Source organism: Ursus americanus, chromosome 15 (genome assembly GCF_024610735.1).
Source record: "Ursus americanus isolate L20-20 chromosome 15, mUrsAme1.1.p, whole genome shotgun sequence".
NCBI classification, from domain to species: Eukaryota; Metazoa; Chordata; class Mammalia; order Carnivora; family Ursidae; genus Ursus; species Ursus americanus.
In genome coordinates, this window is record NC_142141.1 from 19,022,146 (window position 1) to 19,046,425 (window position 24,280).

Here is a 24,280-nt window from a genome sequence, read left to right on the forward strand (position 1 = left end):
CCAGGGTCGCAGAAGCAGAGGAAAGGGTTAGTGAATTGGAGGATGGGTTAATAGAGGAAAAAATGAAAATAGAAGATGGTCTTAAAAAAATCCACGCCCACGAATGTAGGTTACGGGAGATTACTGACTCAATGAAACGATCCAATGTTAGAATCATCGGCATCCCTGAGGGGGTGGAGAAAAACAGAGGTCTAGAAGAGATATTTGAACAAATTGTAGCTGAAAACTTCCCTAATCTAGCAAGGGAAACAAACATTCGTGTCCAAGAAGCAGAGAGGACCCCTCCCAAGCTCAACCACGACAAACCTACGCCACGTCACATCATAGTGCAATTCGCAAATAATAGATGCAAGGATACAGTATTGAAAGCGGCCAGGGCAAAGAAATTTCTCACATACCAAGGCAAAAGCATCAGAATTACGTCAGACCTGTCTACACAGACCTGGAATGAGAGAAAGGGTTGGGGGAGCATATTTAAAGCTCTTTCAGAGAAAAACATGCAGCCAAGGATCCTTTATCCAGCAAGGCTGTCATTCAGAATTGATGGAGAAATAAAGACATTTCAGAATCGCCAGTCACTAACCAATTTTGTAACTACGAAACCAGCCCTACAGGAGATATTACGGGGGGTTCTATAAAAGTAAAAAGGCCCCAAGAGTGATACAGAACAGAAAGTCACAGCCAATACAAACAAAGACTTTACTGGCAACATGGCAACATTAAAATCATATCTCTCAGTAATCAGTCTTAATGTAAATGGTTTGAACCATCCCATAAAACGCCACAGGGTTGCAGATTGGATAAAAAGAAATGACCCATCCATTTGCTGTCTACAAGAGACTCATTTCAAACCCAAAGATGCATTCAGACTGAGAGTAAGGGGATGGAGTACCATCTTTCACGCAAATGGTCCTCAAAAGAAAGCTGGGGTAGCAATTCTCATATCAGATAAATTGGATTTTAAACTACAGACTATAGTTAGAGACGCAGAAGGGCACTATATTATTCTTAAGGGAAGTATTCAACAAGTGGATATGACAATTATAAATATATATGCCCCCAACAGGGGAGCAGCAAGATACACAAGCCAACTCTTATCCAGAATAAAGAGACATATAAATGAAAATACATTAATAGTAGGGGACCTCAACACTCCACTCTCAGAAATAGAACACCCTGGCAAAAACTAAGCAAAGAATCAAAGGCTTTGAATGCCATACTCGACGAGTTGGACCTCATAGATATATATAGAACACTACACCCCAGAACCAAAGAATACTCATTCTATTCTAATGCCCATGGAACATTCTCAAGAATAGACCATGTTCTGGGACACAAAACAGGTCTCAACCGATACCAAAAGATTGAAATTATCCCCTGCATATTCTCAGACCACAACGCTCTGAAATTGGAACTCAACCACAAGGAAAAATTTGGAAGAAATTCAAACATTTGGAGACTAAGAGCCATACTGCTCAGGAATGACTCGATAAACCAGGAAATCAAAAATCAAATTAAACAATTTATGGAGACCAATGAGAATGAAAATACAACAGTCCAAAACCTATGGGATACTGCAAAGGCAGTCCTAAGGGGGAAATACATAGCCATCCAAGCCTCACTCAAAAGAATAGAAAAATCTAAAATGCAGTTTTTATATTCTCACCTCAAGAAGCTGGAACAGCAACAGAGGGACAGGCCTAATCCACGCACGAGGAAGCAGTTGACCAAAATTAGAGCTGAAATCAATCAAGCAGAAACCAGAAGTACAGTAGAGCAGATCAACAGGACTAGAAGCTGGTTCTTTGAGAGAATCAATAAAATTGACAGACCACTGGCAAGACTTATCCAAAAGAAAAGAGAAAGGACCCAGATTATTAAAATTATGAATGAAAAAGGAGAGGTCACGACGAGAACCTTTGAAATTGGAAGGATTATTAGAAATTTTTATCAACAGCTATATGCCAATAAACTAAGCAATCTGGAAGAGATAGAATCCTTCCTGGAAACCTATAAACTACCAAGATTGAAACTGGAAGAAATTGATTCCTTAAACAGGCCAATTAATTATGAAGAAATTGAGTCAGTGATAAACAACCTTCCAAATAACAAAACTCCAGGCCCGGACGGTTTTCCTGGGGAATTCTACCAAACATTCAAGGAAGAAATAATACCTATTCTCCTAAAGCTATTTCAAAAAATAGAAACAGAAGGAAAGCTACCAAACTCATTCTATGAGGCCAATATTACCTTGATCCCCAAACCAGGCAAAGACCCCCTCAAAAAGGAGAATTACAGACCGATTTCCCTAATGAATATGGACGCCAAAATCCTCAACAAGATACTTGCTAATAGAATCCAACAGTACATTAAAAGGATTATCCATCACGATCAAGTGGGATTCATACCTGGGATGCAAGCGTGGTTCAATATTCGCAAATCAATCAGTGTGATACATCATATCAACAAGAAAAGACTCAGGAACCATATGATCCTCTCAATCGATGCTGAAAAAGCATTTGACAAAATACAGCATCCTTTCCTGATTAAAACCCTTCAGAGTGTAGGAATAGAAGGTACATTTCTCAATCTCATAAAAGCCATCTATGAAAAGCCTACTGCAAATATTATTCTCAATGGAGAAAAGCTGGAAGCCTTTCCCTTAAGATCAGGAACTCGACAAGGATGCCCACTCTCGCCACTATTATTCAACATAGTACTAGAAGTCCTTGCAACAGCAATCAGACGACAAAAAGGGATCAAAGGTATTCAAATTGGCAAAGAAGAAGTCAAAATGTCTCTCTTTGCAGATGACATGATACTCTATATGGAAAACCCAAAAGAAGCCACTCCCAAATTATTAGAAGTTATAGAGCAATTCAGTAACGTGGCAGGATACAAAATAAATGCTCAGAAATCAGTTGCATTTCTATACACGAATAACGAGACCGAAGAAAGAGAAATTAGGGAATCCATCCCATTTACAATAGCACCAAAAACCATACGTTACCTTGGAATTAACCTAACCAGAGACGTAAAGGACCTATATTCTAGAAACTATAAATCACTCTTGAAAGACATTGAGGAAGACATAAAAAGATGGAAAGATATTCCATGCTCATGGATCGGAAGAATTAACATAGTTAAAATGTCCATGCTACCCAGAGCAATCTACACTTTCAATGCTATCCCGATCAAAATACCAAGGACATTTTTCAAAGAACTGGAACAAACAGTCCTTAAATTTGTATGGAAACAGAAAAGGCCCCGAATCTCCAAGGAACTGTTGAAAAGGAAAAACAAAGCTGGGGGCATCACAATGCCGGATTTCGAGCTGTACTACAAAGCTGTGATCACAAAGACAGCATGGTACTGGCACAAAAACAGACACATAGACCAATGGAACAGAATAGAGAGCCCAGAAATGGACCCTCGGCTCTTTGGGCAACTAATATTTGATAAAGCAGGAAAAAACATCCGGTGGGAAAAAGACAGTCTCTTCAATAAATGGTGCTGGGAAAATTGGACAGCTACATGCAAAAGAATGAAACTTGACCACTATCTCACACCATACACAAAAATAAACTCCAAATGGATGAAAGACCTCAATGTGAGACAGGAATCTATCAAAATTCTAGAGGAGAACATAGGCAACAACTTCTACGACATCGGCCAAAGCAACCTTTTTCATGACACATCCCCAAAGGCAAGAGAAACAAAAGATAAAATGAATTTATGGGACTTCATCAAGATTAAAAGTTTCTGCACAGCCAAGGAAACAGTCAGAAAAACTAAGAGGCAGCCCACGGAATGGGAGAATATATTTGCAAATGACACTAGAGATAAAGGACTGGTATCCAAGATCTACAAAGAACTTCTCAAACTCAATACACGAGAAACAAATAAACAAATCAAAAAATGGGCAGAAGATATGAACAGACACTTTTCCAATGAAGACATACAAATGGCTAACAGACACATGAAAAAATGTTCAAAATCATTAGCCATCAAGGAAATTCAAATCAAAACCACACTGAGATACCACCTTACGCCAGTTAGAATGGCAAAAATAGACAAGGCAAGAAACAACAATTGTTGGAGAGGATGTGGAGAAAGGGGATCCCTCCTACATTGTTGGTGGGAATGCAAGTTGGTACAGCCACTCTGGAAAACAGTGTGGAGGTCCCTTAAAAAGTTAAAAATTGAGCTACCCTATGACCCAGCCATTGCACTACTGGGTATTTACCCCAAAGATACAGACGTAGTGAAGAGAAGGGCCATATGCACCCCAATGTTCATAGCAGCAATGTCCACAATAGCTAAATCGTGGAAGGAGCCGAGATGCCCTTCAACAGATGACTGGATTAAGAAGTTGTGGTCCATATATACAATGGAATATTACTCAGCTATCAGAAGGAACGAGTTCTCAACATTTGCTACAACATGGACAGCACTGGAGGAGATAATGCTAAGTGAAATAAGTCAAGCAGAGAAAGACAACTATCATATGATTTCCCTCATCTATGGAACATAAGAACTAGGATGATCAGTAGGGGAAGAAAGGGATAAAGAAAGGGGGGGGTAATCAGAAGGGGGAATGAAGCATGAGAGACTATGGACTATGAGAAACAAACTGAGGACTTCAGAGGGGAGGGGGGTGGGGGAATGGGATAGACCGGTGATGGGTAGTAAGGAGGGCACGTATTGCATGGTGCACTGGGTGTTATACACAACTAATGAATCATCGAGCCTTACATCGGAAACCGGGGATGTACTGTATGGTGACTAACATAATATAATAAAAAATCATTAAAAAAAAAAAAAAATTAAAGACTAAAAAAAAAAAAAAAAAAAAAAAAACTATTTTGAAGTTTGCTTCTATAAAAGGCAAGTCAGACCATCACAAAACATTCTTTGGAATCAACCCTTCTTTTCCAGTGTAGAGTTTGGTGACAGATTTAATAAACATTTATTACTCTAGGCCTAAGGGGACACAGTGAAGTGGCCTGTATCCCAGACTGGTAGAGTCTGGGTTGGTCTTGAAGGTCCATTAGGAACTGACTCATTTATTTGTTTAACAAACATTTACTGAATTCCTAGTATGTGCAAAGTGCTGGGGTCACAGTTGTAAACAAGATAGCCCCATCCTTGCCCTAGTGAGTTTATGTGCAAATGAGGATGAGAGACAAATTAGATGAAGAGTCCTTGATGGAGAAGTTATAAGGACCCTACAACTACGGACCGGGTCTTGGAAGAACTGGAGCCTAGGAAGCCTTATGCTGCCACCTGAAGGATGAGAAGGGATTAGCCTGGTGAAAGAGGAGTGTGTCAAGCAGAGGGAGCAGCATGCCTAAAGACTTTGAGGACAAAATAGGTTTTTTTAGGTGGAAAGAAATTTTAAGAAGGCTGATAGAGAATGTGGTGTTAATAAGAGGAGGTAAGTCAGGCAGGGCCTTGCAGAATATGGTGAGATAAAGGATTTAAAAGGGAGAGGTGGTGTAGAAGACTAAAAAAATAATGGACAACATGATCAAATGTCTATGCTACAATAATGATGGTGATTAATTTTATATTTCAACTTGCCTGGGTGTGGCACGCCCAGACAGTTGGTCAAACGTTATTCTGAGTGAGCCTGTAAGGGTGTCTTTGGATGAGATTAACGTTTAATCGGTAGACTGAGGAGACTGCCCTTCCTAATGTGGGTGGGCCTCATCTAATCAGCTGAAGACCTGAATGGAACAAGAAGGCTAAGAAGGAACTTCTCCTGCCCTCAGGCTGTAATTTAGACCATGGCGTCGCTTGAGTCTCCAGCTTGCACTGGAGATCTTGGGACTTCTCAGCCTCCATAATCATGTAAACCAATTCCTTATAATACATCAAATATATAGGATATACTATAGGATATATGTTTCCTTTTGATTCTGTTTATCTAGAGAACTCTAATACAATATGTATATATTTATATATTATTACGTATATGGCTTCAGGATGGATATAAGGGAGTGGGGCAAGAGGACTGCAAGACAGGAGTTATCCAGGTGGGAGAAGATAGTGACTTGGATTTGATGATGGAGAAACTCAAAGACATGTCGGATTGGGGGCGTTTGAGACATCAAGTGGAAATGCGGACATGCGGGGCTAGAAAAGGAAAGTGGGAGGCATGTTTGATCATCATTGGCAGTATATTTCTGTAGTGCTGAGTTCATGGTACATATCTGAAAACCTACTTAGATTCTGTGGACTTGTTTTGACTGGTGAGACTGGGCAGGTGTACTGCAAGAACTGGCTGTCTCAGCCACGTAATGATGGTGGCATCCTATCACAGGGAACATTTCCTCTGAAATGCTCTCTTTCCATAGCCAGAGACAAAGCAGATTCCGGACCAGAGTTCTAAAGTGCCAAGACTCTGTTGCCCTTGGAGGTGGTTTCACAGCTGTTGTGTGGCCCAGGGAATAGGACAGTGAGAAATGTGGTTGTGTCTCCTAGGTTTATGAAGCCCTGGAGAAATGTTTTCTTTATTGAGCCATCATTTCCTGGCACATTTCTGCAGTCATTTGTAACCTTTCCTTCTCTACTCAAATTCCATTTCAAGTACCTGTATAACATGGCGCAGCAACCGTGTCCCTTTCTCCCTTGGTTACACTCAGAAGTGTCATGAATCAAAAAACCCCACAAAACTTTAAAAGCTATCACAGGGTCTGTTTTTAAAACTCAGAGAATAATTTATTTGCTGTTGGCATTATCAGTTTGTTCTCTCCGTTTCAAGCTCATTTTTTGTTGAAATTGTTTTTGTGGAAACAGTGATTACTTACTCAGATTTCTCGTTTTCATTTCCTTCATCATAAGAATCTACATTAATCACTTCCAAACCTAGACAAGCTTTTAGATCATATTTTGCTCCCATCCTCAGAGAAGGGAGACAACGGCTTTTGTTACTTTCGGGAGCGACCTTCAAAACATCATAAAAACCAAGTCCTATATGTGGTAACTCAAATAGACGAGGGTTAACGCCAGCCTCTGAGGAAAGAGCATATTCCCGCTAACACCCAATACCTAGGATTACTGTGGGTGTCCTCAGTTTGCGGGAAAAAAATGAAAAAGTTCTGTTTGAAAGGGACATGATTTACAGAAAGCTGGTGGGTGGGGCTGTAAAGTTGGTGGCGTTTCTGTTCATTACAGTGGCTGCTATGGGGGAGCTCTTGAATTGGCTGAGGCCATGGCTGGGAAATTTCAACGGAGTCAGAATCACATGGGGAGCGTTCAAAGCTTGGGTCACATCCCACACAAACTAAATAAAGTGCCAGGGCATCTATATATTAAAAAAAAAAAACACAACAACAACCTATATTGTGATGGTTGAAGATCGACTTAGCAGATCCGTGTGCGTGTTAGAGGTATAGAAACTTTAATATGGAACGCTACCATTCCACTGATGGAAATAGAATGGTTATGGTATTGCTTCTGGCTGAAAAGTAGCCCAAGCTGTGAGACGGCAGCTAAATTAATCTACTTGATAAAATGAAGACCTGCAGTACATACTCTGGGGGTCCAGTGTACTTCCCTGGCCAACTGTATTTCTGGGTTGCTGATGTGATGATACTGTGTATATAAAACCATAGCAAATCAGTGGGATTCTTTGCTCAAGGAGTGTGTATATTTCTTGATCAATTTCCTCATTGATCTTAAGTTCACTGGCTCTCTGAAATCTTCAAGAGCTCAAAGCTGAATTCCTACTTCAAGAAAAGTGCTTTAAAAATTGCTCTCATATTTTACTTGTGTGTTTGATAAACACTAATGAACCAACAGTTTGGTGAACTTGGCTTCTATCAGTATAATGGACCAGTATGTTTAAAGTATATTGAGTATATTTAAAGTAAAGTAATGCTGAGTGACATTTTGATGCCAGACAACTTTTAGAGCATGGTATTGGTTAACATCATGTTTAACACTATGGCTCTTTCAGTTTTTAGCTTAAAAATGTGGGGCGCCTGGGTGGCTCTGTTGGGTAAGTGTCTGACTTCGGCTCAGGTTGTGTTCTTGGGGTCCTGGGATGGAGCCCCATGTGGTCAGGATCCTCACTCAGCAGGGACTCCGCCTGTCCCTTTCCCTTTGCCCCTTCCCCTGCTCTTGCTGTCTAAGAAAAACAATGCAAAATGCTCCTCCTGACCTCATTTCTCCTGCAACCCTTGTGATTCATCCTGTATTTTTGAGTTAAGCTTTTGTACAGTATGATTCATAGGAACCTCAGAGGCCTCAAGTGAAAGCCCAGTGTCCTGTTCCAGGGACAGATTTAGATTCACGTACCATCAGTGAATGCATGTCACATGCCCTGCACATTGGGTGCTTTTCATTCTTTTCATTTTGTTCCATCTGGTATTCAGTTACCAGCCCCATTTGAGAAAGAAAGCCATGGAGCTTCAGAGAGGTTAAATATCATGGTCCAGACCATGTGCCTAAAGACTTGCCTATCAAATCCAGGCTCCCTGATTCCTAGCCAGTAGGTTTTATAATATTCCACGGTTCTGATTGTTGAGAAGTAGTTCCACCTACTGGGTGGAAGTCTCATTCTGTAATCGGCTACGTAATCTGGCACCTTCATACGTTAATATCCAAATTTATAAAGACAAGCACCCTAGTTAGCCTGAGGTTTTCTTTATCTGGGCTAAAGCAAATCTTCAGCAGGTGCTCCGGGGAGTCTACAGCGCAACCCTCCTGGTCCTGCTGCCTGGAGCGGATGGGAGGCCCACCAGCTCCTTCCTCATGGTAGCTCTGGTTTCTCTTAAATACCGCTTCTTTAAAGAGGCCTTCCCTGACCCCTTCTATCACTCAGTGACATTCCTTCATGCCACTGAACACAATTTGTAATAATTTATTTGATTTAATCTTTTCCTCTAGAATAAGCCCTGTGAGGGCAGTAATTCCACTAGATTGAGGTCTAGCACCAAGGACACTGCCTGTTGTTCAATAACTTGCTGAATGGATGTCCCTCTTAGATTCTGTTACTTATCATCGAATATAGAGCTCCTGTTATATGGTGAGCAAGGTCCAGGACCAAAAGAACCAGCCTCTCCCCTTACCTTCTCGGTATGATCCTGGACCACTTAGTGCAGTCTAATGACATTACAATATGTGGTCACCTTAGTGTTATCTCCGACTGAGTTTAGACCAGACAAAAAACACCCCTCAGTGTGTGACCCATTTTGCTGGTAACCACCTCATTCTGTATTTGTGCTGTTTGGGCCATATTTTGCCCCTTGTAATAAGTTACCTTTTAGATTTTCTAGGAGGGCCATAGCTCCCCCCCCAACACACACCCTGAAATATATTCATCTAAGTCTCTTGGGAAGGAATATAATATATACTCCATATAGTAGTTTAAAGCCTGAGATTCAGCACCAGGATTTAAGTCCAAGCACCATCATCTGCTGGATGTTTGGTCTTGGAAAAGGGGCAGAGTGTTTTTGAGGCATTCAGTAGGGATAACAATCTCTCTCTAAAAGGACTGTTATGAAGCTGCAATGTGGAAATGTAGGTGATGCCTTAGGTATACGGTACACAGAAACTGGTGACAAGTGATAGTTTTCTTACTGCAGTCATCCAGATAAAAATTCCGTCACACCTATTCATTCCCTCCTAACCTGGTTAGGATGGGCGATTGCTTTTCTTCCCCATCTCTAACTGCCTCTGGCGTTCTTCACGTTTCACCGTCCACAAGAGGCCTCCTGGTTTACACAGTGGCAATATCACAGACTTGGCAAAAAGCCTGCATGCCAAGGGTAATTTAAATCCAAGACATTCAGAGGCAGGTGGCTGAATAAGTCCATTCTTCCTCCACGGTATGTTTCTGACTGTTACAAGATTTACTAAAATGTCAATAACTTTGAGAAGGGAAAATCTTGACAAAATCTGTAGAATCTAGCAGTGACTTTTGCTGGGGGAAAACTGATCACAAATACTGCGCCTTAGTAGTCTACCAGGGGCTTCCGAACGGTGATTAGAAGCTTGGATTGTGTAGCGAATCGTATTTCTCAGAAGCTGGGGTATCCAGGGTGACTGCATTGGAAACCGCAGCCATCATAACTGCCCGTTTCATTGGAACTCTCTCCACAGTTCTTCCTGTGTCCTCGCATTCTTCCCAATGAGAGATTCTTCCTCATGAGAGATAGAAACTAAATAATTGATTGGAATATCAAAGAAATGATGTACATTTCCACACTCTCACTTCTCACTAAATGACAGTAGTAACGTTCAAGTCTTCCCAATATGACCCAATGCTCTCAGAACGTTTAATGACCCATGCAACTAACCTGACTCCGTGGGTAACAGAGCTAGGCTGTCAACTGTTGTAATTAGAAATGAAAATTAAGGAATTAACACAGGTTATTTATTAGACTTCCCCTTGAAATGAAATTTCTAGTTTTGAAGTCAGTTCAGCTCCAGAAGGAGCACTGGACCAGGAGTGGATTCTTGTTACCAGGTTCACCACTAACTCGCTCTCCTGTATACAGTGAGAGGGTTAGACCAGCGAATGAAAGTGTACTTGTCCCAGTCCTAAAAACAAATCATGTTTCTCATTGGTATACAGATTTTGAAGGATTAATAGCAAAAGAATGTATTGTCTGCCATAAGATTCTAAAACAAGAGATCCTCTGAGTCAAGGGGTGAAGACGATTTGTGTCCGCACTAAATGGAGACACTCAGAGACATCCTGAAGGATACTCTGCCTCTGTTTGTTTATGTGTTGTATAGGAATCCCTGTCTGGGGGACCCAAAATAGGTGAGCTGCCTCACATACGAATAACATTTCATTCAAGTTCAATATTATAAAAGCTATTTAATAAAAAATTATGGCTAAAAATTACTGCATACTTCCTATGCACTAGGCACTGTGCTAATCGGAACAATGTTAGGAGGAAGCTGCAAAGTGGATATTCCAACCACAGATCTATTACCAGAACTTTTAAATGCTACCCTAAGACTGCCTCTATTTACCAAGAATGAGCAAATGTTAGAGTAACAAGACTCTACTTCTTCTCTATTACATAGAGAACCTATGTTTTTGGACTTTCCCATGGTCCAGGGAATCTTCAGGGCATCCTGTGCCGTATGCGGTCACATCTCTAGTGAAGAAGAGATGAGGTTAGCCAAGGCCACCCAGTCTCTGACTCACAGAGGTGAGCCTCCGGTAACCAGGACTGCCTGGCTTCCAAGGATCTTTCTCAAAACCTTCCATGGAATTAGCAATTCTTGTAGCAGATGAATAAATTCCTGTGGGACATGGGACCCACTGAAAGGCCAGTGTTTCTTGGAAGGCTTTTGTAGTCAGCTTAAAAAGTTATATGATTTAATTCATCATTAGTTAAATTTCTTGACCTCTCCCTTAAAATCTCTAGGCAAAACATTCTCCGGGAAGATGTGTCAAGTTTGTCCCATGGCCTTCTGTCTCCTGACTGGAGAAGCACTGTGCCGGAATAAAGCAGAGTAAGTAAACACACATTCTGGGGTCTGACATTCCACTCAATGGCTGTGTGATCTTGGATAAGCGCTCCGCTTCTCTGAGCCTCAACTTACTCATCTACAAAAGGAAGGTAAGGTTGATGCTGCTTTTTTTTTTTTTTTAAGGTTTTATTTATTTTAAGAGAGGGAGAGAGAGCCCAAGTTGCAGGGAGGGCAAGGGGAGAAGCAGACTCCCCACTGAGCAGGCCCCTGGGATCATGACCTGAGCCAAAGGCAGATGCTTAACCAACTGCGCCACCCAGGCACCTCGGTAAGGCTGATTCTAATAGAAGTTTTATAGAGCTGTTACCAAAAAGTAAAGTATATGTTCATTTAGTGCTCAGCAGAGGTGTGGCCTATTCTACCACGATAGGGTTGTGAACGTGGGAGAAGAAAAGCTCTGAGGCCTGGTTGATTAGTGGAGATACAGGATGAAAGTGCTTCCATACTTCTCTTCTGCCATTGCTTTGGTATTTCAACTGGTTCCCTGTTAAAAGTATGATTTAATTTCAATCGGCCTATGGCCTTTTGGGATTTTTCTGCCCTTCATCTTGGTTTGTTGCAGAACTAAATGGTTTTGAACTATACAGAAGCTCACAAAGTTACACAACTCTGGCAATGAGTCTTGATCTGGTTTTACTTCAGAGCCCGCAGTGCAGGGGGTGAGGGGGGTGGAAGTCCATGTTAGCAGTGATACACCTGGCGGTGAGACTACTGTGCATTTCTCTCTTCTCCTGTGTTTGTCAACTTAACAAATGAAAATGAAGACAAAAAATGCTTTTACATTTATTTCTTTTACCATGCAATTTAAATAAAAGCTCACCCTAGAACTCTGAATCTTTCCTTAAGAGTGGCAGGGTAGGAAGACACTGCAGAGATGAGAAGAGTACTATTTATAATATTCATGGAGTGCTTCTTGCAGTCCAAGTGTTGGCTTAAATCCTTTATGTGTTTCATCCCATTTAATGCTTGCTACAACCCTAAGATATTTGTCCTAGCATCATCTCCATTTAGCCAAAGTGATAGACCTCACAGCCCAGAATTGTGGTCTCTTAAGGGCTTTGCTCCAAACATTTCCGTTCACACACGTGAGAGATTTTCATTTGAGAAAGATAGAATAAACCAGGGTCTTGTTGCAAGGCAAACCATGAGAATAGTAAAGGCATGTGGCCATAAAGAGAAGATCTTGTTCTCAAAGGAACGATCATGGTATAATAATGTGCTTTTCTTTACAAAGTGAAAGCTTCTCAGAAAAACCCAAGAAAGATCTATAGCATATACCATATTTTGATGTAAAGCAGATTTTTTACATGATGCAGATATCTCTGATAACAATGGTATTTATCAAGATTATTTATTACAAGGCGTTAAAACAAATCTTTTTTTCCAATTACTTTCTAATGAAATGTTCCAATTACCTTTTGAGTGGTGACATATGGCTGTAATCTATTCCAGTGGGGATGAATCTTGCTTATACAAGGTTTCAAGGGCTCCCTCCTGAACTACATTAATTACTGATGTAAACAAAGATAGAGGATTATTATCCTATTGATCGATAAATCCTGAACCTCATTGCAATACAGTTCTCTGGGTTAGATGACATTCATCAGCAGGTAATTTCCAACACTTAGGGTGCAAATCTGCTATAAAAGGGATGTTTCTACAAGCCAGCTGAGTTTGGAGCATGTTTATTCATGGGGTTGAACTCTGGGATAACCAGGCAAGAAGTCCTAGAGCCGCTGTACACAGTGACATTGGCAAAATAATGCTCTGAAGCAACTGCTGGGCGAACAAATGAGTAACTGCTGCAGGGAAATGTCAGCCACTATTTCAAAGGGCTTTCTCTGGGGCTCCTGATGCAGAAGAACTGGGCTTCCACCAGTACCAAGCCTATGAAGTGCCTCTACCTCTTGCAATAACTTTGACCTGAACGGGGTTTTATTTTAGTAAGGAATTCAGAGGCGAGCAGGAAGAAAGTCCCATCACCGCGAGAAGCCCGGTTTTCCAGCAGCGGAAACCTTTCAGCCTCGTCGTCGGGATCACTGCCTTCTCGATCTGCAACACCACGTCACTGTTGGTTTCAAAACAGAGATTCGCCATGAAGTCATTCTTCCTCGTTTCTCTTCACTCTTTGGGTTTTAAAAACTTCCCCAAGCTTTGGTTTACCATCTGCTCTATGAGGATGATGCTTGTACTGACCTCATAGGATTTGGGGGATTTGAATGTAAGATACTTCATGCCTGGCCCATGTCGAGAGTTCAAAGAGGTTAGCTCTTTCATCAAACGATTAAATATTCATGAGACAGAGAAAACCTCTACCTGTTCTTCTTTCCTCAACCTTCCTTCTATATTTTCCATTGAAAGGAAACTTGTGTAAAACATGGACGGTGATTTATAAAAGGAAATACGTTGATTACCTTCCCTGTTTACCCAGTGATGAGTAATTTATACATGTTTGTTTGTTAGTTTATTCCCACTTTATATGTGAAGAAAATATTTCTATTATAGAACACATAGGTAAGTAGCAGAGATGAGATTCAAACCTAAATCTAAATTCACAGTTTCTGGGGGCGGGGGTGTCTCAGTTGGTTAAGCATCCAACTCTGGATTTTGGCTCAGGTCATGATCTCAGAGTTGTGAGATGGAGCCCAGTGTCTCTGCTTGAGATTCTCTCTCCCTTTGCCCCTCCCCACACTTGCACACACACACACTCTAAATAAATAAAATCTTTAAAAAAATGAATTTAGGACATACAGGGAAATAACAAAATGCTGACACTGTTTTGTCAACCTCTTTATTGAGGCCTTACTATGCCTGATGCAGTGTATTGAGAATATCGTAAGGTACTTTTTAATCACTTTTCCTCTTTTGTACAGGAGGAAACTGAGGCACAGAAAGGTTAAGTAACTTGCCGACGTCCATACAGCTAGGTAAGTAGCAAAACTTGGATTTGAACCTCAGCACTCTGGTTCTCAAGTCGGTGCTCATTATACTACGTCTCCTGTACACTCACGATTGGAAAGCAGAAAGCATTTACTGTTAGAGACATAGAATGAGGTGGAAGACATGAGCTGTGGGTGGGGAGTACATTAGAAAAGTCTCACAAGGAGAAAGAGGATATTGGAAGGAAGACTTCTCAAGGTGGAGGAAGCACAGGGACTTTGGAGAGAAGGGTGGGGATGGGTAGAAGTGAAAGATAGGTTGAGGAGGTGAGGAAAGACCATCAAGACCTTTTGGACCAAGGAAAAGAGGATGGAATCTGTCCTCTCAAGGCGGATAAATAGGGAGCAACGTGCTAGGACTGTGTGTAGAGAGACCCTCTGATTTCAGGCCCAGAGAAAATGGCGCAAGGGGTGACGGACAAGATGGAAAGCGGTCAGACAGGTTCGGGGGTCAGTGTGGAGGGAGATGACATCTAGATTTACGTCTTCATGTTGCCCTTGACTAAGCATGAGAAGCAGGGATGGGAATGGGGTGGAGTGAAGGCGCTGGCCTGTGGTGGTACTCTCAGGAAAGATGAACATCTTAGTGGGCACTTGGGATGGATGAGGTTTAGCACCCTCACAATCACTGTGACAGGCAAGGTCTCCGAAAAAGAAATAGGATGCAAATATGTCTGAAGAATTTAGGTATTTTCAGAACTTCTAAGCATAGCCATCGTGAAGATGTGCTGCAGGAAGATAACGCTTAGAAAACAAAATCAAACATGGACCTAAACACAACCGAGAAGTGGAAACTCTAGGGAGAGGATGGAAATTTGAAAAGAAAATCCTAAGATCTAGTACTGGATTTTAGTAGATGCCAGGTCAGTGACAGAAAATAGAGTAGAGTAGACAAAGCGTAAGATTAATAATTAACCAAAGAGAGATATGGATATGCAAATTAATAAACCATCAAGATAATTAAGAGCTGATTATAAAGCAGAAAGGTGGTTTTTTTTTTCTTCAAAGATTGGAAGATGATTAATTATGCTGTGTTGCAAACACATTAGTCCCTTGGTCAGGCCTGCCTCTGTCTGCTCCCACAATCTCTGCTGTGGGCCACATGTGGAAACTATCAGGCTCAACCGCCTTTTAATTCTGATACTCCTGTTTCTTTCTGATACATTTCCATAACCTGCCTGGAACAGACTTCTTAATAACCAACTGATTCTATGCTAAGATGCTCCAGGGGTTCTAAGACCATCTATTAGTCTTAGCCCAGTCTTCCTTGGATAAATGGTTTTATAAGACCATGCTTCCAATATGCAGTACTCCTCGATCAAGCTTGACCCTTCCCTGAGATACCCTATCATTCGTGGCATCACCATGCTAGAAAATTCCTTAGAACTCCAGACGTATATTGTTTATAAGCCCTTCCATTATTGTGTTTCATCCCAGACATCCAGACTCAACAAGTCCCCAGTTTTAAGCATGGTATTTCCTCCCCAAGTCTGGTTCTCTTACGGTGCTCACTATCCTGGTGAGGGTGAGTGGCACCACCATTCTTAGTCACCGGCTAGCATCCTTTCCTGACATTGCAGAAGTCCTGCAGCGTGCTCTGTGAAAGGCTTAGTAAAAACGAGCACCCTAGCATATGAATCTTCAGGAAGTTATAGTTTACTGAGATACGTACAAAGGACACATTCTCAGCAAGATCTCAAGCTGGAGGATGTTTAAGAAGAGAGATTTCTCAAGTCTCTCCAGACGCCCCCAGAGGATGGCTTGAGCTGGTACCTGGTTCTCTCTGTTCAGGGTGAGGTCCCACCACGGTGCAGAAAGCCCCAAATGGGGACTTATATCCTCTAAAACTCTAGCACAATTAATTTACCTATTTGAAAAAGATTTTTAGCAAACCTTATCACCTAGATTAACATCCAGTGATGATATTTTCCTGTGCTACAGGTCCATCCTGCTCCCTATCCAGAAGTTTCATAGTAGCGGTGAAGCCTCCTACCGGAGCGCTACACTCAGTCCTGTACCAATGACCAGTGCCTGGCGGTAAGCAGTTGGTTATCTTCCATGATAAATAACTGGTGAGGGGTCCAGGGGGTAGGCCTGCTGAGGGATTACACAGCCATCGTGTTTTCTCTTGGCTTCCAAATTCAAATCACAGGATACCCACTGGTTTTATTTTCTAGATCTCTTGAAATCTGTCCTCTTATTTCCAAACCTATTGCTATCATCCTGGTCCAAGTCCCTAAAATCTTTCCTGTGGACCATTGTATAGTTTTCTGTTTTCACCTTGGTTCCCTCCAACCCATTCTCTACATTGCAAGGAGAGTGCTCTCTTCTAAAATAGAAACTAGATCATGTTATACACAAACATACACACCTGTCTTGAAACACTTTCAGTGGATCCTCACTGCTTGGAGGCTAAAGATGGAAATTCTTAATGCAAGGATCAGTGGGCCATATTATCTGGATACTTCTTAACTCTGAAGTTTCATCTCTGACCTTGTTCTTCCACACCACCTTCCTTCCAGCTCTCACACATGCCATGCTCCTCTCCACAGACTGCTTACCAGTGTGCTCCTCTGCCAGGGACCTCCTCCAACACATTGTAAGAGCCCAACTCCACATTCCTTCCTCAGGAGAGGCTTCTACAGTCATGGGACTAGCTCAGTTCCCTATTACGGACTGATGCAGCATCTTGAATCTTCTCTTATTTCTGTTTGTAACTACTACGATTTTATATATATTAGGTGAAAAGGGGAGGGATTTTTTTACCTGTTTTGTTCACTGCTATATCCCTTTGGGAGGATGGTGCCAGAAACATGTGGGTCCCAAACCAACAGTTGTTGAGTAGAAGTGAAGAAAGAAGCTCACTGTTGAACCCCTAATACCTAGCTCATAGATGGGAATCTGCAGGCACTGGATAAATATGCGAAGGAAGAAGGACTGAGGTTACAGTCCAGTGGGATGAACGTGAATGACTCCCTCTCTCATCTTGCCTCTCAATTTCAGATCATCATGGTGTGCCTTCCGTTTCACACTTTGTAGAAGTCTGGGGAGATGGAGTGTTTAAAATTATAATTTCATCCAGCTCTAATCTTTCCATTTGATTGGATAGTGCTGGCATTCAAGGAACTTTTAATCCTTTCTAAAGGGCTATTTCGAACTCCACTACAAATAATATAGTTTCTTTAATGTTTAATTTACTAGCAGGTAAGGACTATGCAAAAAGCTTTCACTCTGAATGTGGATGTATTTGTGATTCAGAAGCTGACTGGACCGTTAGTGGGCAAGGTGGAAGAAACAAGATGGCTGGTTCTCTGTCAAAAGGCGATAGAATGTGTTTGTTCTGTATAGCCCCGGAGGTTAGTCAGGGAATAAGGGGCAGAAGTGGAAGGGAGAGATTTAGTTTGTCGTAACATAAAATGTTCCATTTATGGAACGGGCTGCCTTATGATGTGGTGAGGCCTACAGCTGAGGTTGTTTATAAAGTCCGAATGGCTAGTTGTCAGGGCAGTGACAAGAATAATTCCAGAACTGGATGTACCATTGAATAAGATGACCTCCACGCTTCCTTCTCTGAGATTCTAGATTTGGTGTGGAGTACATGTTGCATGTTAAGCTTGGGAAGAGGTAATAAAACACAGTATGATAAGGGGAGCTGAACAGCCACAGAAGAATTTATTGTGGTGAATTCTGAGCTTATAGCCCAGGAACCAGAATGAACCCAAAGCCCAGAGTAGTGGCTGTATAGATTTTATGACAACACTGTCATCAAGGCTTTGATTATAGTTGTGACAAGACAAAACTTATTAATGTGAGTGTTCACAGGTTTCCCTCCTCCCCATGTCTGCTCCAAAATAAACTTGGCCTCGCCTGCTTAGATTCTCTCTTCCATCCTGTTCCCTCCCCCAGCAGAATTTGTCATAGCTAATAAAAACCAGACAGAGAGGGGTGGAGAAGGATTGACCACTCTGTAGACTGCAGTATTGGCAGAGTGGGCTGGACACAAGTGTGGATTAGCTGTCTCGTGGGGGTGATGTATGATGGATGGTGTAGACTGTGAGACCGGTTCCCCATTGTGGAATTCCTTCTCAATTACCCTTGCCTTTCCAGTGTGATTCTGCTCTAGGAATAAGCTATCATGGACTCAGGGCTTATAAGGATTATACAGACATTCTCAAAATAATAATCAATTGCTTCCATGATCAATCACTCCTATTTTTCAGATGCCTATTACTTTTGTGATCAATGGCTCCTGTTCCTTCAGGAGTCCAGCATGGGAAACACTGGAACCAAAAGACAGAGTCTTTTTCTTTGCTAATGACTTTCACTAATAAGACGACAACCATCAGCAGGGACCTTCCCTGTGTTCCCACCACCCACCTAACCTCCGTCTGTACTCACATACTTTGTCTTTCCTGCTTTCACTGTGCATGGACTCTCCCTGCTCCCAGGGCTGAACCTTGAACTTAAGATCTCGCCCCTACTTAACTAAATCATATTGCTATTCTTTCTCCTTCTCTGTAGCATGAATTTTCCTTTGTCATGCATCATTTCATTAGCATGCAAACTTGCTGCTTAATTTCTCTCCCTCTGATATCAAAACTCCTAAAATACTTATTTATGCTTCCTCCATCGCCATCAAAGTCAGTGCTCCAGTCTCAGGCTCAGTAATCATTCTCTCAACTGTATTTGACACTGATCCACCCTCCCTCCTTCGTGAATGTTCCAACACTTGGCTTTCACGACCTCTCATTCCTTTCTTATCTCATTGGCAGTTTCTCCTCTTCTCTCTGACCTCAAGACTCACCACCCAGATGATTTTAACCAGTGTCCTGGCCTGCTTACCAAATCTGAGTGGACTCTAGGCCTCTATCATCCTCAACTCCAGGCTTGTGTATCTGCCTACTGAATTTCTCCACCCAGGTAGCCACAGACATCTCAAACATAACCCATTCAACCGAAACTCCTTACTCCTGTTCCTTGGCCCCTAGGTCGTTCCCTTCCTGCAGCCTTCCCCATCTCTGTTGACGCAACCTCATTTTTCCAGTTATTCCGGCCATAATCATTGGGCTCATCACTAATTCCTTTCTCTCTTACACTCACTCCATCAGGAGATGCTGCATATATTTCTTTTTTTATTTTTGAGAGACAGTGAGCAGGGGGGCAGGGCAGAGGGAGAAACCGATTCCCCACTGAGTGGGGAGCCTGATGTGGGCAGGAATCGATCCCAGGACCCTGAGATTATGACCTGAGCCACCCAGGCGCCCTCTGCTTTCAATATATATTTGGAATCCAAGCTCTCCTTGAAACGCCTAGTGCTACCAATCTGGCCATGTCCCCATCTTATCCTCTCTGGATTGCACAAGAGCGTCTTCACCTGGTTTGGCTTTCCTCCCTGCCCTTCACAGTCTGTCTTTTTACAGGAGCCAAATATTTTTTAAAGGCGGTCGCACATCTGGGCTAAAGCAATCCTTGGAATGCCGGCCTTATAGGCCCAAGGTACCTTTCTGCGGCAGCATACAGCCCTCTGCTGGGTTGCCTTCAATACTTTGCAGCCCTCATTTCACGGTGTGGCTTCAAACCCCCAAGGGGTAAGCATGTCAGCTAGAGTAAAAGCCCCAGGTTTTACAACCCTCCAGAATGCCTCCGAGCACCTGGCCCCTCGCTGCCTCTCCTCCCTGAACAGACAAAAGCATGCAGCCACACAGGACCTTTGGACTCTGTTTTCTGTGGGTGGACCTCACCTGCCCCCACCCCAACACACACAGGGCTTGCTCCCTTACTTCCGGTGCCTGTTCAAAACGCCAGTGGATTAGAGGTCTCCCCTGACCACCACTCACGATAGGCTTCTCCCCCGGTGCTCACCATCCTGCTAGCTTTTCCTATTACTTACCTGACATCTGTTTATTAGCTTTAAGGTCTGTAGCTTCTACTGGCTACCTCATGTTCAATAAATATGTGTTGAATTAATGCTTGGTGACTGTTCACTGAAAGGCTTTGAGAAAAGTAATAGATACGAATGTGGTACCTCAAAGCTCTGCCTCTCTTCAGTCCGTCTCACAGAGAAGTCAGGGGGCAGAGCTTCCAGCATGACCAGAGTAGGGGCCGAAACACGTGGAATCATTGCGGCTGGAGCTGTAACACATCTGAGCCCCCCCCCCCCCCCTTGGAGAGTGTTTCTCTCTAGGGAGGACTCTGGGAAAAAGGAATTCAAAGGGACCCTTTGAATTCAGGGATCTTGTGACTCAACTGTGATCCAATGTGGGGTTTGGAAACAAAAACTTGCAATACCATGGTCCTTTGCTCGCCCTTGTCCTGGGTGCCTAGGGCCTATGCTCATCGGGTCTCCTCACTGTATCTATCCATCTATTCCCCACTCCCTACCTTCCTTAGAGACCTTAAGGGGATAGCTGTGACTTGTGAATGTGGGGAGAACTCTCCTTTCATTGTATGACACATCCTTAAAATCCCGGGTCCTGGCTATCTCCTGGCCATTTGCATCTTAACACTACTAAAAGTTTCGATTATAATGGAGAACCACCATCTACCCCTGCTTGTGCATTTAGGTACTGTACCCCACAGGGCCTTGTCTTCACTCCTACCTCAACAGGTAGCACTGTGAGACTGAATCCTGCTCTCGTATCTTTAGGTCGATATACCAGTAGACTCTAAGTAGATTACCCTTTAGGAGTGGGCCTTATCTAATCAATCAGTCAATGGCCTTAATAGAAAAATACTGATCTCCCTAGAAGAAGAGGGAATTCTGCCAGCAGAATGCCTTTAACTACAACTCCCCTGGGTCTCCTGCCTGTTAGCCTATCCTGCGGATTTTGAAATTGTCAAGCCTCCATAACTGCGTGAACCAATTACTAAAAACACCCCTCTCTCCGTATATGGAGAACCCTGACTCACACACACAGTCTGATAGGAAAGATAGATACAGATTACTCAAAAGTCACAACTGTCAATGAAGAATTATTACAGCGGATACCACTACGGAGAAGCACATGGGGTTGAAGAAGTCTAAATTGGGGAGCTTTTCCCTAGTTAGGGAAGCCAGAAGGTGTCCCTAAAGGAGTAGCTCCGGAGTTGTGATGTCAAGGGGAAGGAGAACTCAGGATGGCAGAGGATGACATTATAGGCAGAGACAAAGGTTGTACAAAGCCTTGGGGACCGTCTCCTTTTAACCTTGCTAGCACTTGGAGATGGATACTATGACTGTCCTCCTTTCATAGATGAGAAAACCAAAGCACGAGGAGGTGAACTATGCTGTCCAAAGCCACATAGCCAGGATGGTGGGACTGGGATTGGGGGATGGACACGGGAGCCTGTGCTGGCAGCCATGAGGCTGAGGTGCCCCAGTCACACAGGAGAAAACACAAGGGCGGCACGCATGCCCCGTTTTCTGACTCACGTGCTACCAATGGACTCAGGGGGGAAGGCTGAGTTGCAATTCATCCACTCACTCGTCATGTGTACTAGACACAAAAATCTCCTGGGCCTTGCGCTAAGTGTTGGGAGTTGAGATGAATGTGACGTAGAATCAGTCAAATGAAGGAACAGACATGTTTGCACAGAAGGAACCTCATTTGCGAGGGGAAGCCGTCACAAAAAAAGTACCTTTTGAGCTGCACTTTGAAAGATGCGGTTTTAGTCAGGTATGGAGAGACAGAAATGGCGGTCCTGAAGGAAGGGTTTGTTTTACTCACAGATCCCTAGAAACATGAGGCGTGCCATGCAGGGGGGCCATACGGGGAAGCATCAGGGTCAGTCTGGGGGCAAGAGCCTTTAGTGTGGTTTCCACAGGAAGGAATGGTCTAGGCGGGCTAGGCTTAGCTAGCTTGACTAACTGTAGCAGGCTCTGGGTTGTAAGCCCTGTCCCTAGCTGTCTGGTCCTGGCCCTGGGGTGCAAGGGCAGGGAAATAGTGGTCTAGAGTGTAAAAGCCTAACAAAGGAGGTGGTGGGGAGTAGGGACTCTGGATGGGTTGGTTTGCACATGACAGGTGTGCCTACAGGCAGGTGAGCTGGGTGCTATCCTTAAGAATTAGCTAATGTCCTGGTGGGCCAGTGCCTCCCTTGATCTCAAAGCATCAGAATACAGAAAAAGACAGGGTTAACATATACCAGGAAGAGATGGGGTGAGGCTGTGTGGGGACGGCCACACCACGGACAGAGCCACGGAGGCATAAAGGCGCCTGGTGGTTTGGGGAATGACAGAGATATAGCTGAAGATATGCAGTTGGGGGAGATGGAATTGGAGTTCAAGCACCTCAATGAGGAGCTCAGCTTTTACCTCCAAGCACTGAGACACCATTAAAGGCTGCGTGATCGGATGCACTGGTTAGGAGACAAAGGCTATGTCTTAGAGGCATCGTACATCCAGTGACCACGGAAAACCAGCCCAGCTTTTCCTAGCATGGCTTCCAGTGGGACTCCCTTGAACTCTACATTTGCTGTCAACCTAAAGCCCAGGTAAAATGCCTCAGATGTTTTCCTTTTTTAAATATTCAATGTATTAATTTCACACATGAAGAGAAACCATATTAAATCTCACTACGTAATTAGCCAAACCACAAATACATTTTCAGAAACAAAGATGACTCATGTCCTCTCCTAATTAAACCTTGAAAGGTTTAATTAAAAAGCATCATTTGGAGAAAACTAGTTTAGGCGGAATTGGGGCTTAGCAGCGTGTGTACGCCCAGAGCTGCCCCGTCCGACCCCCGCTGAGGGAGCAGGGGCCCCGGAGGGACGGCTGCGCTCTCCTCACGCAGGACGCGCGGTCTCAGAGGCGACAAGGGAGCAGGTGACGGGAAGGAGCAGCCTTTGAAGGAAACGGAACTCAACTCGCTAGACGCCAAGAACACACTGGAGGATGGGCAACACAGCACAACAGGGAGAACGGCGGATTTCCCAACACGGAAATCGAGGCACAGAGGCGCGAGGCAGAGCTAAGACACCCCGCCTGACTTCAGGGCCCTCTCTTCAAGTTGCCTCTGGAAGTCGGTGAGAAGCCAGGGAGGCCTGGAGCAGCGCCCGCGTTTGAACCCTGGCGGTGGGGTTTCAAGCCTCAGTTGCTCCTCTGTGAAAAGGGGACGAGTAAGACCTTGGAAGGCAGTGGTGAGGTTTGACTAAGAGAATGCACGTGAGTGCGCGCCTGGGTGGCTCAGTCCGGTGAGCGTCGGCCTTTGGCTCAGGTCATGATCTCAGGGTTGTGAGATCGAGCCCCACATCGGGGAGCCTGCTTCTCTCTTTCCCTCTGCCTCTTCCCCAGCTTGGGCTCACACTGTCTCTCAAATAAAATCTTAAAAAGAGTGCACGTGAGCCTGACAGGGGGAGACATACTGCAGACAACAGCTCTATCTACCAATCCCTACACCAGTGCTACCAGCATCACCATCAGACAAGCTTAGTGGGTCCCGGCGGAATTTGACGACAGTAGCTCAGCGGCCAATCAGCACTGAAGGGGAATCACAATATTAAGGCTGTGCTGCAGATTTTTCTAGTTAAAAGACTTTGTATGGCAGAAGATATATTTAGAACACTGTTTTCTTCTAAACAATGTTGTCAGTGTCCTACTTAAAACCAGGCAAAGGTTTCCTAAATGCACTTAAGAATTAGTTTTAAAATCCTTACCCTGGCTACCTGTGAGGCCCCGTAGGAGCTGGCTCACCTCCCTCATCTTGTACCACTCTTCCTTTGCTAAGGACATCTTGGCACAGGGGCCACCCTTCTGCTTCTCCGACAAGGGCTCCGTCTATGCCAGGCGCTGTGCGAAGCTCCGATATGTGGATTAGCTCACTTAATCCACACAATAGCCTTATGAGGTGTGTACTAGTGTTATC

The 24,280-nt window shown here is 43.4% G+C and overlaps 1 protein-coding gene and 1 long non-coding RNA gene across 5 annotated transcripts in view; one reads left to right on the plus strand and one right to left on the minus strand.

Moving 5' to 3' along the window:
• The window catches only part of SGCD (sarcoglycan delta), a 904,357-nt gene that overhangs the window by 20,007 nt on the left and 860,070 nt on the right, over window positions 1-24,280 (minus strand). Inside the window, exon 7 of one of the 4 annotated variants that reach the window (XM_045791981.2) lies at window positions 12,834-13,567. The exons of the other annotated variants lie outside the window; for them this stretch is intronic. Within the exon in view, the coding sequence (XP_045647937.1) occupies window positions 13,435-13,567 (133 nt within the window). The 3' untranslated portion in view covers window positions 12,834-13,434. Of the gene's footprint in view, window positions 1-12,833; window positions 13,568-24,280 lie in introns of those variants that run through there. 4 annotated transcript variants of the gene reach the window in all.
• On the plus strand, window positions 11,418-16,519 carry LOC148108851 (uncharacterized). The gene is made up of 3 exons (XR_015726850.1): window positions 11,418-11,481; window positions 14,373-14,426; window positions 16,380-16,519. It is a non-coding gene; the product is annotated as an uncharacterized LOC148108851 (long non-coding RNA).